The 17678-nt window shown below is 28.1% G+C and overlaps 1 protein-coding gene across 1 annotated transcript in view; it reads right to left on the reverse strand.

Moving 5' to 3' along the window:
- LOC142329196 (otoferlin-like) overlaps positions 1–17678 on the reverse strand; it is a 467391-nt gene that overhangs the window by 30180 nt on the left and 419533 nt on the right. The window contains exons 14-22 of the mRNA XM_075373594.1: positions 16648–16838; positions 13831–14028; positions 9605–9721; positions 8361–8513; positions 8008–8208; positions 6304–6420; positions 4337–4471; positions 2834–2995; positions 219–379 (exon numbers count right to left, since the gene is read on the reverse strand). Coding sequence (XP_075229709.1) covers positions 219–379; positions 2834–2995; positions 4337–4471; positions 6304–6420; positions 8008–8208; positions 8361–8513; positions 9605–9721; positions 13831–14028; positions 16648–16838 — 1435 coding nt within the window. The remainder of the gene's footprint in view (positions 1–218; positions 380–2833; positions 2996–4336; positions 4472–6303; positions 6421–8007; positions 8209–8360; positions 8514–9604; positions 9722–13830; positions 14029–16647; positions 16839–17678) is intronic.

The following is a 17678-nucleotide window of genomic DNA, read 5'->3' on the forward strand; positions in this document are numbered from 1 at the left end:
TAAAAAATAAAGATTTTATTGCAACTTGCTCATAAACTGATAGTTCAGTAATATATTTAGAGCAATTAAAAAAATAGTATCCTGGAAATTAAAGAGTGTTAAGAAAGGACAAAATGCCAATGATCAAAGCAATAATTTTAAAAAATATGGCTCCAATAGATTACCATAATGGCTGATAGCAGTAATGCTAAACAAACTAAAGATAATTTTAATGTTACCTGTATTTAGCTAAAGTAGGTCTTATTCCCTTTGGCACAGGTAAAAGAGCCATTGATGTTTCTTCCAGTGGGGGAGGTTGTGATGAAGGATATATCATCTCTTTAGGAGGAGGCAATTCTGGAAGATCAACTGATACACTTTTATCAGTTGCTTTTGGTAACTGAAAAATACGATACAACCAAAATAATATACACAACTTGAAAGTAACTAATGTAACATACTAATATTAATGTGCAGAAATATGTATATATATTTTTTCTTTTTGCCAATTACAAGACAATGGTTGCTTATCTGAAGGTGCCAGGATCAAGGTGCCAGGTTCTGCAGAACTTTTGTAAATATTTTAAATTTATATATCTTTTATTAAAATCCATCTCTGATTTATATAATAAATAAGTTAAAACTTGAACACCTAATCAAGTATGCTTTAGGTTTAAAGTGAATGAAGCCATTCAGTAAGAATGGCTTCATTCATATCAAGGAGAACAATTGAATGACATTTGGAATATGCTAATCATACTGTGTTTGTCAGTAAATTCTGTTCACTTTTTTAGCTTATTTTCGTTTTTATTTTTAGCATCTGGAACCACCAGAGGCTAAAAAGTGAACAGAGGCTAAAAGATGAAGGTATTACTTCAGAAGATGATATGTATGAGTGTAAATGAAGTGTAGTCACTTTGGAGCTTCTGCTGCAAAACTGATTCTACCCAATACAGTGCACTTACTCACATACTTATTGTGTGTAAGGTTTTTGGTATCATAACAGTCATCCCAAACCCAAACACTCACCACATCTCTCCCCATATGGCGTCTTCCTGATTTTGATGACGAGATTGAAGTCTTTAAATTGTTTTGAGGCTATTAAAAAAAGGCATTCAAATGAATGTTGAAAAATTGTAAGTTGAATTATAGGTGATAACCATAATAAGAGAAACTTCCAGAGTATTTCTAATCATGGGAAAAACAATAGGTTCAGCTATCCATGCAGAAAACATTTTTGAAGGAGATGGAGAACAATCACTTTAAGGTAACTAATTCTGAGAAGATCTGGGTAGTACTTTGTAAACTTCAACTGGGATTTTTCTACTGAATAAGAATGGGATTGATGGAGACGTATGCATTCACTGCAGATACTAGTATAAGCATACAATTAAGCTAAATGACTTCCCAACTGTTTTTTACAATGTCTGATTTAAATCTGAGGGATGCTTTTATTTTAGAAATTTGAGGGTTAAGAACCAATTGTCTTTATATTATCATATCATTTATGTCCATAATTTGTTCCTACTTGTATTTCATCAATGTAAACACTATTTTATTTTCAAAATGCTAGTTTCTACAGCTTAATGCAACAGAAAAAAAAAACAAAATCAAGTATTAAAAAAACACAAGTTTAATTCATTTATCACCTCTGCAATCCTACTATGTGTGAAAAACAGGAGGAACAAGTAGGAAATGATTCAATACACAATTCAACATTTCTATATTTTTAATTGTACGAAAGACATAAAATTACATATTTCTTTGTAAATCTAAAACACATTTATATTTAAATGTGACTAGCACTAGATAGGGAATCTTGGAGAGCTGCATCAAACCAGTCAAGTGACTGAAGACAAAAAAAAAAAAAAAAAAAAAAAAAATTTAAATGACATATTGTAAAATAGGTAGAATTAAAAATTCAACTATGAAATTCACAATTTAATATACCCAATAGGCAACATAAACATTAAGCTCTTATTCTTTAGCTACCAGACAAGAACAATATTTTTCAGATAAATCCATAAAAATTATATATCTCATCTGATTAAATCACTAATACTACAGTTCTACTGCATCCATAGTGAGAAAATCTGGCTTAATCAGTACAAAACCAAAGAAGGGATAAAAGATAAGAAAAACAGCTAAATGTGAGAGGATGAATTAATCAAAAGGAAAAAAATGTGCACAAGACAAACACCTACCAAAAAGTGAGGTTGTCAATTACTGATTTTCAATTTTTCACAATCAGTTTAAAAATATGCTGCAGTAAACTTTGGTTTTCTTCGAAAATTACCTACCCCAGAACAAAGAAGTGTAGACATCCTGAAAGGCTTATCCTTTTAATTGTGCAGCATAAGGAAATATTTAAATACACTAAACAATAAACTTTTTAGCCGCATCCCTGAATGGTGATTGGAATGTGACATAATCCACTATGAATCAATAATAATGTAAAATACACCATAGAAACTACCTACAGAAAAATTACACATTTTGATTGTAAATAGAAACAATTATTATTGTTGATCCATAAATACTTATAAATCAAAATATAACATTTGTGAACTAGTGATAATTAGAATTTCCCAGCTTATAAACGGAGGATTATTATGATTGTTGTTATTCTTATATGCAAATAAATCCAATGGCTAAAACAAATAATATATTTTTTTGTTTCAGTATTTTGATAAAAGAAGCATGTGATATACAAATGCCAGACCTACGGAAAATTACTGGTAAAAGAGATTTAAGATTTACAAATAACGTAAGGAAAAAATTAAAACTGCTCCCCACAATAAAGAAAGAAATTTCAGCTTTCAAATAAAAAAAGAAAAAAGTGTGCTCAACATACCTGCAACAGTTCAAATGTAGCCAATAATTCACCAGCATGTTCTGGTCCCCGGTGTATTTCATACCATTCAAGGCATGGAGGAAAATCAGGCTTTTCATATGGCTCTTCAAGTAGTTTAACATGAGGTTTAGCTAAAGCTCGACCAATAAATTCAGACTTGCCCTACATATAAAAAACATATTTATGTAGAAAAATATTTACAGGTATCAAAATAAATTTATACATAAGCTTATCAGGTATCAAGTATATATCATTTTATTAACCATTAATCTACACTAAAATATTCAGTATTGATATTAACAAACCCCAACACATAAAGTATAAATAAATAACTAATAAAAGCAGAAAGTCAGAATAATAAATTTTATATTGAAATCACTATTCCAATAAATATGAATAAAACAAGATTTTCAAAATTTTGATGTGTTAATTTTCAATCAATTGATGATGATTTAATATAATATTAAAAATGTTTAAGAAAATATTTATTTCCATTTATAATTATACTTTATCCTATACTGTCTTGGTGGTTTCATTATTCTCAATATCAAGTATAAAAATAAAAGAAAATAAACGCTTTAAACAGGGGCTTGAACCTTTTTAGAGATTTTTTTTTGTATCTCCTTCTTTGTGTTACACTCTTGTCAGGATGCAAAATTAACTACCATAAAATTTATTCAAAAAACTTTATTTGAACAAATTTAGTGTTTAAAAAACAGAAGTAACAATAATGCTGCACTTGGATTTAATCATGGAAAAAACATTTATATAATATACCAAAGAAACTGAAATGAAGACATAAAAGAAGACAAAACAGGTTCATTAAGTACAGATTACAACAAATGAAAAAAAAAAAACATTAAGGGGTTGTAAATGGAACATTTAAAACCATTGTAAATACTAAATTCTAACATACTTGTAATGTATTATACGTAAAATTAATTACACTTGTAATTATTCTACAAGTAAAACTATAATTCTGAAACATTAAATTAAAAGAAATGTGTAATATATTACGTCCCTTCAATAATAAAACATAGTATCGACAGATATGAGCTAATGTAAAAAAAAAAAAAAAAACTGATCTTTCCATGACATTCAAAAAGGCAATTCCTTCAAAATGAGATAAATATGTAAAAAGTTATAAATACAGCTAGTTATAATAACTTCCAAATTGGTGATACAAAATTATTTTAGTAATACCACTCAATCGACCACGTGATGGTGGTGTGGTAGCATCTCTGCCTTTCAGTGGTGGCATTTTTCATATGCTACATAATTCATTTATCAACAAGTGACTGTAATCTGGTATAAGCCTGTAGTTCCTTTAAGAATAAATAAATAAATTACAATAAAACAGTTGAGTGTTATATGCATAACCACTATAGTTTTCTGTCCGATATGGGAGATCAAGTATTATAATCTAAATTCTTCTACTGATTTATAGAATCACATTCTTTTATAGACTAGCATTTTTTTATTACTCTTTCTAAAGGTACTTACTACTTTATCTTGATCAAATATTTCAATAATAATAACAGGTGGGTCTTTCTTAATTTCATCCTTTGTACCATAAATAAGTAACTCATCAAACAACAATAACTCATCCCAAGTTGGACTTAATGTTTCATCAATAACCTGAAACATGAAATAATAAATATATAGTCATTAATTAATCCAACAAGATATTAAAATAGCATAAAGAAAAAAAAAATTATATTTTGATAATTTGAAAGAGCTGATTGGAGAATTATATCCAGAAAAAGTAAAAAAAAAAAAAAATGTTTAAAAAGCAGTCATTTCATATGTGAGAGAGTAAACTCTATTTATTTATAATTCAATAATCTTGGAACATTTGGAATCTCTGATTGAGAAGCATCCAGAAAATTTAATGGCATGAAGTAAGGATAAAATGGCAACAACCAAAGCTTTGTTTAGGAAATAAGTTCTGGTAGACGTCTTAAGCAATAATCAATGGTCACTAATGTGGTTTCTCTGATGTTGACATTTATCAGTGGCTAATAGTAAACAGAAAAGGTATATAGAGAAAATAGCTTTCAAAAATGAGAAGATTAATGTTAACAAGAAGGATCTCAATTAAATTCAGGAAGAGGTTTGTCAAATTGTTTTGCATAGAATATTTTACCAAATGACTATAAATTGTAGATGTTTACAGAAAATGAAGTGAAAAACCCAGATAACTTGGATAGTTTTGAAATGCAGTTCTGGGGAAGAAGGAAGAAAGCAAAATGGATAGAAAATGACAGATGAGGAAGTATTAAGTATGTAGAGAGGAGGAAAATTTTGTTGGAGATGATGAGTGAAGAAGGTAATGTCTTAGAACAAATCCTACACAGAAATTGTTTTCAGGAGAAAATCACGGAGGGAAAATTGGAGATTAGAGAGAAAGAGAAAGGAAAAACCAGGGATGTTTGCAACATTAAGATGGGAAAAGCTACAAACAAATGAATTCTATAGGCAGATCTGCACTATTAAACTGTAAAATACTACCGATACAAAACTTTAGAGGTACCTACATCCTTAGCAACAATCGAGAAGGTGTTGAGTCAAAATTCATAGAAAATTTGGGAAAAAGAAATCAAGGGTGGGTAAAATTTAGTGGATATTCAGAAAGGGATAATCTAACACAGAGGAACCATAAAATGACACAAAAACCCATTCAAAGAATTACTTCAAGTCTCTTTTCAGATAGTACGAGTATATGACATCAAAGTATGAATAATTCCTTGGGAAACTGGGTTATTTTTACCAAGAATGAAAAGAGCAGGTTTGCATTATTATATTACTGATTAATGATTTTATGTAGGCTAGCTGAAATATTTGCAGCAAAAAATTATTTTTTCATCTGATAGTATACTATCCAATACCAAGCTCAGGCTTCCTTAATGTAAGCATCCTCAGAATTCTACAATACATCAAAGTACTCAACTGAACTATAAACTAATCAGTCTAGTCTCCTATGGACCAATCAATAGGTAATTGTTATTTAAATAAGTACCTAAAGTTTAATAAAAATCATAGTACTATTTTTCAGTAAAAACATTTTTGTAAATTTTTACTTTGGATCAGGACTGAAGATTTTATGTAGATTCCATCCAGTTTTGTTCTAGAGCCAGTTCTTCCAAAGAAGGATCTCAGTAACAAATCACATTGATATATCTAAAAAAAAATGATCTAATAGTCTAGAAGCCAAATACTAGAATGAAATCAATCAGTATTTTTCAAAAATGTCCTTTTTAAAATTCAGGACCCACAATATATTGAAATCTGTTCAAATTAGGAAATAAAAACTTTTTCTACAATATATTTTCTTTTAAAAAAGTAATCAGTGATTTCAAATTAAATGAAACATTAAGTTTAAAAGCCAGCATGAAAACTTTGTATTATAAATAATTTAGTATTACAGCTTGTGACTCTAGTTTAATGATAAAATATTGTTAAAATTTTACCTGTGTTGTTCTACAATATTCTCCCATAATAACTCTGGCAAATGGATCAGATAAACCAGATGCATCAGATCCAATTAAAGATCTTGCTTGATACATGTATGCTCTCAACTGAAATGGCTAAAAAAAAAGAGGATTTTAAATGTCTTACTTAACAATGTAACATGTTTAAGATATATTTATTTATATAAAGAGAAAGTTGAAAAATTCAGAATTGATGGGAGGGAGGTGATTCATGTTAAAATTTTGAGTTACCAAAAAATTTGAATGACAAAATTTATAATTTATAATTTAAATGTACTGAAATATAACGATCTCACAACTTTAAATTATGAAAGTATAAATTGAATTTATGGGTCAGTTTTGATAAAATTACTACTCTATTTTCAGTTTCAGTAACAGAAATATAATTATTTGGTCGTTAATGAAAAATTTTTACACTCATATTTCTCCACTAACAGATAAAAAATAGTTTTTATTTCATTTATTTCTTTAAAATACCTAGTGCTAACTTTAAAATCTTTATTTAATACTTTAGCAGGGATTATCTTAACTAATACCCTAATTACATTTCTTCCCAATGGAGTATTATTCATCCACACTTAATTGCCAATAATAGACAATTGCCAATATAGACAATGAGGCAGCATTTCCTTCTTTGTGTTGGTGTTCTGTCCTCTATGAGTTGGAAAGTTGCAATGTTGCTGTAGCCCTGCAGGCCGTAGTATGTGACTATTTGTCTAATCGTACAGCTCTGTTTAAAGATGTGCACCTAGCTGTGGAAAAATCTGTCACCAGGGGAAGCCCGCAGGGTTCCGTTCTTGGTCCCCTGCTGTGGAACATGGTCCTGGTAATTGACGGGTTTCTGGGATTGACATTCCCAGAAGCGCTTTAATATGGTGGACAGGTACTTACTGGCATTTAGCGACAGCAGTAAATTGCTGTTTAGACAAAGTAAATTTTAATTTATGGATGTCATATATATTTTTAGTAGCTGACAAGGTGTGCCTACCCATTTTAGTAAATATATGACAAGTGAGCAGTTGGGACACAAAAGCCAGTGGTGTATGGCACCACACTTAGTTCACTCATGCTGTTAGGTAAGCTCTAGGAGCTATTTAGGACACTGGTTGCTAAACCTTTTTGTGGCTCAGTAGCCATTTGTGGCACAGACATTCGGTCTTATGCTTTAGGGCGACCGAATTGGGTGGTGGCAGGAGAAATGCCAAGCAAACCATCCACACTTAAACCATTTTCATGAACAATGATCAATAAAACTTTTCTAGCTCTCTCATTTTCTTAATTTTGTTGTGAATGAACTAGTTGACATCAAAAATACAAATATGTATTTATATAATACTGAACAAAAAATTCAAAAATTAAAAAAAAATAACATGTTCTAGTAAAAAAACAAAATTATCAAATAATTTTATTATTAATACAAAAAAGTTCTGTTCTGGGCTATTTTTGTTATTTTTTAAAGTAATTTAACAGTAATTATTTCTACAACTTTTATAAAAAAGGGCTATACATGTGCCAGGGAATTAAAAAAGTTTGGTAATGATTTGTTCTATTGTATGAGTTAATCCACTATAATTACAAAAATAATTTTACAAATTTAAATCATGTATCATTATATTACTTTTAAACTATGTAAAAAAATTAAATTTGATAATTAAAGTTAGAGACATGGAAATTAGTACTTACATATTTTTCGGTGTAATGAATGATAGATGGTGGTAAAGCACGTGGCCGTTCAGCATTTCTGATTTCATGTGATATTTCATAACCTTTAGTTAATCCATTAACAAAATTCTTTTTATGTTTTACTAAACCCAGCCACATGTATATTTGTAATTTTGCTTGTATTGCCCAACCACTTTGACCCATACTCTTTTTTCCAGGTAACTAAGACATACAAACAAAAATTAACCATTTACTTTGTTATATTTTTATAAGAATAAAAATAAACTACTCAGAATCAAATATTAACGTGGTAAAAATCTCTAGGTCACAATCTGATACAAAAAAAAATAAAAATAAAAAACTTGTTAGATTACCTTTAAAAATAGTGAGTGAACTTTTCCACAGTTACGACCAGATTCTTCATCAACTATTGAATATATCAAGTCTCTTGCTGGTATTCTTTGATAAGCTGTACGTTTACCACTGCTTATTAACCATAAAAATACATCTGGCAAAGAATGTTGTGGCTGTAACAAGATTAAAGAATATAAATTAATAACTAACAGCTGAATGAAAAAGTGATTAAAATAGTTTGAAAAAATTAGCATTAAAAGATTTAATTTAGAAATTAATCATCTCACAATAAAATTTTGCAGGAAAAAGTTTATTGTTGAGGTGTGTAGTAGGAAAATTTGGGCCTCTTAACATAAAAGGCTGAATGTGCTCAAATAATACCATCAGATATTTACTGTAGGTTAATCAAAATAACCTAACAATACTTTTATGTATCATTTTTTTTTCTTTTTTCTGTTTTAGCCTCCAGAACCACCATAAGGTATTACTTCAGAGGATGAATTAGGATGATATGTATGAATGCAAATGAAATGTAATCTTGTACATTCTCAGGTCAATCATTCCTGAGTTGAGTGGTTAATTGAAATCCAACCACCAAAGAACAACCAGTATCCATGGTCTAGTATCCAAATATAAAAGAAACTGCCTTTACTAGGATTTGAACCTTAGAACTCTTGACTTCTAAATCAGCTTATTTGTGTTGACGATTTCACCACCAGACCAACCCAGTGGGTTTTTTATGTATCACTGCTGCATTTAATTCAGAGTTTTTACAAAACAATAATTCATAGTTTTTATAAATATTTATAAACTTAAATGTTAAATGTTAAAACTCTAATGTTATCAATGTACAACAATCGAATTCATATGGTTAACTACGGTAGAAGTGGCAAATTATTAATGGAAGAACCACAAATCAGTGGAGTTTTTAGGTTCTATTATAATTATGGCATAATCTTACACAAAAGTTAACACTCAACAGTGTAATATTAACTTTAAATATTTCAAGTAACCCCTAAAGTTTGAATCCCAGGAACTTGGGCCTGAGATTTTTCATCAATTGTTTCATTCATGTTACTTTCCTTGTTAAAATATGTCTGACATAATAATAAAAATAAAGTTCAATTTATTGGGGAAAAGTTGCAGTAACTATTAGATGAAAGATAATTTTATGGTTTTTTAAATTTTTAGACAAAAGATATAACGATATATATATATATATATATATATATATATATATAGTATAATATAATAACATACTTACATCTTCCACAAGAAACCTGAGTTTTTGAAGGTACGATTGAGCAGTTTTATATCTGTCTCTAAAAGAATGCTTTGTGACAAGAGCTTTAAGATTTCTTGCCATGTTACCAATATGTTCCTGTTAAAGCACAATAAAAGATAAGTAAATACCAACTAACTTGTTTTAAGTGAAATATTAATTTACCATGATTAAAGAAAATGTTTCATTATTTACACTTTGTTTAAAATTAGTAAAAAATTCCTAATTAATTTTTGATCAAATTAAAGGATCATTACCTGAATAATCTAGCTAAAGATCCAAAAATTAACAAAAAACTTTCAAAAAATAATCCTTTCAAATTTGCACTGTTACAAATTATTCAAGCAAAAAAATTTAATTAAATTTATCAGAAATATTCACGTGATCAAAACATTAATTTGTTACACTTAAGTCCTTTTGTAAATTCATGTGCTGAAATTTTTATCTATCTTTATGTAGGAAATATAATATTGGTGTTCATAAAAAATAAAGTATATACTGATATTAAATATAATTTCCCAATTTAAAGGATACATATGCATGTAAGCATATATACACACTTTCACTGCTATTATATTATTATATACTTCAGCATTAATCTTTATTATTATTCCAAATTTATTCTGAGGTACTTAACACATGATAGGTAAATCTGCTTGCAGAATAATTTATTATTTTTTAAATTTAAATAGGTGAATTACCATATTGAAGTCTAGCCATTGTAACCATGCTCAGACCTGGTGGTCTGGCGTGGGGGTTTTAGATAGTTTTTTAAAATAAATATGGATTGATTATAAGTACATTATATACCATTTTAAATAGCAAATCATGCAGTGTATTTTAGTGTATAAATGAAAAAAATTAGACCACTCACCATTTGTGTTATTCATTGAATATATTGTTAAAAGGTGAAAAAATTAAATTGTGACTGTGTTAAGTTTGTACTGTATGCTTTTTCACTAAGTCTACAGGATTAAAAACTAAATTAAAGTCACTGCCTATCAAAATTATTACAAATTAAAAAAGTTATATTATTCACTTAATTATAAGAATAAATATGTACAAAAAGCAAATGTGAAATTAGTCTACATGTACTTGGTTTTGGTATGGTATATTCTGAAACAGTCCGGAAAACACAGTGCTGTACCACAGTTGGAACACATTAACCAGTTTCTTGTCTTCCAGCTTTCCCAGTAGATGCTTTACTCTGTTCTGAACACAGTTTACAAACTTATGTTGGCCAAGCTTTTTTTCTGAGGGAGGAATTCTTTCTGGAAAGTGACGTCAATGAGTATGTTTGAAGCAACTGACATAGGAATTGTTTCTTGAGAAAAAGATACATCTTTTTTCCCAATTCTACTCCAAGTAACTCAATAAACTTTTCTAAATGCATTTTTTTCCTCAAGTTTGGAGGTTGGGATTCATGATAAACGAAAAATGAATTTGAAACAGTCATCATAAAAAAATTAAAGAAGAGTTTCTTTCACCATTTCATTTGTTTCCTCTTGAAAGTGTAATAGACAATGATCTGGTCATTCCTATCAACACCGGTTTTATTCTTATTATAGTCAACAATGACTAGGTTTGGAATTTGTAACTAACAAACAAAAACATTCATAAAGTCAGTTGTCAGTAATAAAACACAGAAGAAAATAAATAAAACATGTGTAATTACAAAACATGGATAATTATAAGCGTCTTTATTATTACAAAATAAGAATTATCAATCTTGTAACCTTATCAAAAAACACAATAAATACAGTTAAATAAAACTAAATAAATAGCCAAACAAAACTAAATAAATAATACCGATATAAAGAAAAACCTGACTGCAGTAAACTGCGAAATGTACGGCTCAAGAACGAAACTCGACTATAAACAACACTTACAACTTCATGCGCAAATAGTTAAATTTTCTTCTATAATTTAAAAATCCATGCCAGAACACAGTGATAACAAAGTGACTTAAACTAAACTATTCAGTGAATGGTTTACAAAACCCTTAGAATGAAAATAAGCCGTGGAAGCTTTTATATAGAATTAAATTTGATGGTCTGAAGGTTTTCGGGCTTCGTTTGTTAGCGTATTTCAATCAGTTCAAATGTTTTCAGGCTTCGGCTTCAATGTGTTAATAAATTAGTTACTATAACTAATTTTATCAGTGATAATTTTTATCACTGGTTCTATCATAGGTACTATTTTCCTACTATTAGTATCTGATACTTTTAGTACCTATCACTACATTAAAATTATTATTTCCCTGTGCTATTTTTCCTTTTAAAGCTTACATTTTATTAGTTGGAATTATAGTCTATTCTAATCACTAAACCAGAAACAGACAAATTATACAAGTTTGGATAACTAATTTATGGGCTCCTACTGCACACAATCTAATAATATTCAGCAGTACAAGTATTAAAAATATAAATATTTATTTATATATACATTATTTTTTTTACAAACATATATCCTCCCTATAATATAAATGGTAAGAAAAATGCTGAAAATACAAAAAATGCAATAACTCAAGACTTAATTGATCTATTGGAATGGGCGATGGATTACAACACTCAAAGAATCAAGTCACACCTAATGAAGTCTCATCCAAAAGTTTTTTTCAGCTCTGAATTAAGATATGAGCAAACAGCTGTTCTCCACATACTGTAAAATGGTAAGAAAAATGTTGAATGTTGGCAGTGAAGTGCCCCCTAGTACTATACAGGGGCCTAGTACATATATTTTTTTTTAAATTCAAATAATTCATTAACCTATTGACCATTGTGCTAATAAAATTTAATATTAAATTAAATATAAACCATCAAAACACAGTAAATAGATAAGTTAAACTTACCATATTAATTCCAAGAATTAATTTTCGCAGGATTCTGCATCTTCAGTTGTTATTAAGTTCTATAATTATATTAAAATATATTTACTTATGATTTGTTAATTCATCAAAATTGTTTTTTGAAAATCTTGAAATTTATTATGGATGAATCCCCAAATTCTGCTGTTGTCCAGTACTGGGATGATGTAATATTTAAATATTATATGATACCATTAAATATTGATTTAGTACTGAGGTAATATTTAAATATTACATTATTCCAATATTAGACAGCAGAATTTGGATATTTATCCATAATAGATATCAAGAGTTTAAAAAACCAATTTCAATAAATTGGCAAATCATAAATTAATATGTTTTAATGCAATTATAGAATTTAATAACAAGTGAAGGTGTGGGAGCCTACAAAAATTAATTCTTGGATTTAGTATGGTAGGTTTAACATATCTATTTACTAAGTTTGGTGGTTTATATTTCATTAAATATTATATAAGAAAATGATGGCAATAAGTCAAATTTAACAAACAATATTTAACAAACAAAATGACAATGACAATGACAATAAATTGAAAAAATACATTTTGTACATTATATTTAAAAGTTTTAAGACTAGGATGAAGTTGAATTTGGATCAAGAAAAAATAACAAAAAAATAAAAAATTTAAATTATTAAAATTAATAAGTTTAATTAATTCTGTTCAATACAAAAGAGGTTTGGTTTTCAATTTTCCTGTTAAACTTACAATATCATACTTACAATATTTAATGTAATATTTACAGTATTAATGTAATACTTACAATATTGTTAACTTACAATATTTTTTTCATTGTTAATATAAACAATAAATAAATAAACCTCTTACTGTAATTGGTATGTAATAATGCATTATACAGATCACAACAGGAAGGTATTTTCTCTACAACTGTTCACACTAGACTGATATTATTTGATTTGACTGAGAAGTAATGTTTTGCTGCTCACTGCTGATTGATCAAAGAATGTAGACACACACATACATAAAGACACTCAAGAAGTCAAGTCTTGATTTGTTCAAGATTTTGTGGCTTTAATTTTATATTAATAACTTTTATTATAAAATTATATATTCAGTTTTCAAACAAATAAAAATAAATTATTTTAAGTAATGCATATTATTTTATTTGTAACCCAACCACACTCATTTTACAAATTAAAAAAATGAACACAGCACTGCTAACAGTTAACATACAAAGGAGCATAGATTTCAAAGAAAACATATGTACAGATAAATAAAACCAAATGACAAATTACTACATCATTCATAGAATAATACATAAATTCTAGATCAAAATCTATTTTTAAGTAGTCTAGAATACTTACAATGTCTCTTTGGCACAACTTCATCCGTTCTTTGTCTAATTTTGTTTTCCCAACACCTGGTCCAGATCCAGTCCCACGAGTGATAGATATATATCGAGAACACCCAGTATTTAGTTCATCAAGTACAGCACGTAGTTTACGTTCAGCAGCACCATCTTCTCCATCAATAAGACAATTCACCTCTGTCAGGCCTTCTTCCTGGGGAAAGAACAGTCTGTACACATCCTTATTAATGAGCCTGTTTTAATAATATCTAACAACATTTAAAATATTTATCAATGCTAAACAGCAAAGTTCTATTCTTAGTTAATGTTGATGTACACTTCATTTCTTCAAAAAAAAAAAGAAGCCACTAATATAATTTTGCTCCGTCCTGGTGGCAGATGCTCATATAAACTCAACTTTACACTATTAATTCCAGCTGTTAACACTCTCATTTTATTCTCTCACGTTCACAGCTTGTTTTACTCATCACACTAGTTTGTGATGAGTAAAACTAATTACTAGCTCAAGCACATGCAGGAACTTCCATCTTCATCATCATCATCACAATCATATACTTATCTGTTCTGAGGCACACCTTATTTGTACCTGTCCCTTATTTGTCTCCATTCTCTTCTATTTCCAGTGAAACTTCTGAGCTCATGGTATGTCTGTAAATTTTACTCTTTTCAGGTTTCTAGTACTATTTTAATAATTTTAATCAATCTTCCCCTAATGATAAGTCACAGCTTTCTTAGCTGAGTAAGCTTTTTTCTTGTTCTTTCTCCTCTTTACTTCATTTTTCATTTTGTCAATCCATTTAATCTTCTCCAACCTCCTTGCTCACATTTCAAATGCCTACCAGACTTTCTTTTTCCCTTTTTCTTAATGTTTCTGTTTAAACTGCCAGCCGGAAAATCTACTGAAAAACTTCTTTATTTACACTTATCAGGCTGTAACAATTTACTTATTTTTTTAATTTAGCTTTTATTATCCAATTTTTATTTTTTTCTTATCAGTCAAAAACTCACCGGTTTTATTTAGTGGTAAAATCATTGTCACAAATCAACTATTTAACAATTGATTTTGAAGTCAAAGAGTGCACTTCATTTACATATCATCCTCATCTCACTGGACCACAAGGTTGGTTATTGTTCATAAGTTGATCATAACATATGCAATAAGAATAGAAAAATTCCTTTTCTTTGAAAAGAAATTATCTTGTCTTCATTTGTCTTACAGAAAACTTTTCAGGAGCAACATTACAACATAATTATAAAATCTGTTTTTATGTATTTAATTTTTAAAGGTGAAAATTTTGTTTATGTACTTTAGTGTTGTACTTTATTTTTTTAAATATGTTTATTATAATATATATATATATTTATTTTTTTTAACTTAAAAGTTATGGTAAATCTATCTCAGAACTGAGTTATTCAGTAGGTAGAATCAATTAATTTTTCTTGACTTTCATTCTACTTTCAAACAGTAACCACCAAACTCCTACAATCAAAATGGTTGATTTTTATTTAAGTCCTGAATGATGATTCAAGATTCAGGACACTGATGATTGAAGTTTTCTTTTCTTCTTCATAGTTTGCACACAGTTAACAACATGCTTGAACCAATCCTTTATTTTATTATTATTAAATTAGAATGAAGATTATTTAAATTCTAGATTATTTATTGAATTTAAGTTATTGAATGAAATTTTTATTTTTCTAAATTATTCTTAGACTAAACTGTGCATAGGATATTACATTAGTTTAAAATATATTTATTTTGTTCATTATATTATAAAGCGCTAACTAAAATAAAATAATGTATACAACAGGAAGAGATATTATAACTAACTCTTTTTTAATAATAAAATTCTAAAATTAACTAATTTTATTAATTTTTTTCTACCTTTTTTTTACCTTACTAACTCCACCCTCCTTATTTTGCATATATTAATTCCATTAAATTATAAATACACCCTTATAATTAACACCTTTATTATTTTGTAAATTTAAGTATAAAATTACCAAAATTTATAAATTATTATAAATTAAGTAAGATCATCTTTTGTTAATCTTTCATCTTATAATTTTTTTACTATATATATATATATATATATAAAACATATATATATATATATATATATATATATTATTCTAGATAATATATACTCAGTTTTACCTTTCTCCTTCCTATATAACATTTTAAACCTCTGTATAACGTAACAGCAATGGGTTATCAGGTCCTTGAGTGCTAAATGAGCCCGAGTCTGCTCCAGAACTCTTCCAAATTCCAAGTCAGTTATTGCCAGAGGACACCGGTCCCAATATCAAAATAACTAATCATTCAATCAGTGAGATTCAAATCAGCCTTCAGGGAGGTAATGAAAGTTCACTGATCTGCTTTGTATAAGAATTAACAAACTAATTACCAACTAATACTAACAAACTAATATAAGGAGTATAAAAAACTTTCAATAATTTAAGCCAACTACAAAAATGTACTGAAATTGCTTAGAATTAACTTGTTAATAATGATAATCACTTTTAAACACGTACACAAACCACCTGATTGACCACTGACTTGAATGACAATTTTATTAACCAAGTACTGTCTAAGGCCAACAAGTAATTAATCCCTAACAAAGGTTACATTAAAATATTTTATATGTGTCATAAAAATAAAAAACGTACATAATAATAAGAGCATTACTCATAATTTCTAATTTTTTTTTACTTCTGAATCATATTTGATGGTTTTTATAACTTTATAACAATGAGAAACAACAGGGGGCTAACCTGCCTGAAAAATTAATAATCATATACATATACTCACCAACTTATCTACTATTTTAGCTATTATATTTGAATTATACATTCTCCTGCGATAATCAGGCCACAACGATCTGACATGCATACAAGGTTTATCATCCCAATATGGTAAAAAGTAATAGGTGCGATCATGTGTCATTGGCTTGATGGGTGTTGTGGTGCTCTGCCATGACACTGATTCTGATGTAACTATTTCTAAATTTAAAACAAAAATAAAACACATTATGTAATGCATATATAGCGCATAAATACTAATATTTTGCTGAATATATCTAAAATGTTATAAGGAAAAATGACAGCTTGTTGTTATACCTAAACCATTCACTATTATAATGTGTGAAATTTTTATTATAAACAATGATCATTATTAAAGAAGCCAGTCTGACAAAGGGTAGATTAGTTTTATACAGTCTAATGATAATCAACACTAAGATTAAATGTACGCAAACTATAGTCTGTAAATAGCAAGTTAGCATTATATTGCATTTAATATTTTATGAGCACTTTTAACTTTTAATTAGTATTTACATCTAACATACTGACTGAAAATAAATTAATAAAAGTTGGTCCTAGAGGATATATATTTTTGAAAATTAGTTTCATAGCCCACGATAAGTTTTCTTATAAGTAGAAAAAAAAACTGGAACTTTTAAATTAATATAAGCTTCGTGTTAGTGTTAGTGGCAAAGAACAGTACTGATGTATTTTACAATAAGCAGCTCCTCCTAAAACTGAAAACATAACTTACAAGATAAAATATATATCTGTTGTGCAAACTGTGGCCACTTTTTTAGTTTATGAATGATTTTTAAGTTAATGACAATTTTCTATCACTCTAAGAATTTTCAAAAACTGTCTCATAAGTTTTTTGTGTGGTAATTTATAAATTTATTTATAAAAAAAAATTGATTATTATTATAACATTATGATTATGACTGAATCTAAAAACTAAGAAATACGCATTTAAAATAAATATATTACTAAACAATCTTTTTTTCCTTTTATTAGGTACTTAGGTGTTTTTGATAAGTTATA

Source organism: Lycorma delicatula, chromosome 8 (assembly GCF_047948215.1).
Source record: "Lycorma delicatula isolate Av1 chromosome 8, ASM4794821v1, whole genome shotgun sequence".
Classification (NCBI taxonomy): domain Eukaryota; kingdom Metazoa; phylum Arthropoda; class Insecta; order Hemiptera; family Fulgoridae; genus Lycorma; species Lycorma delicatula.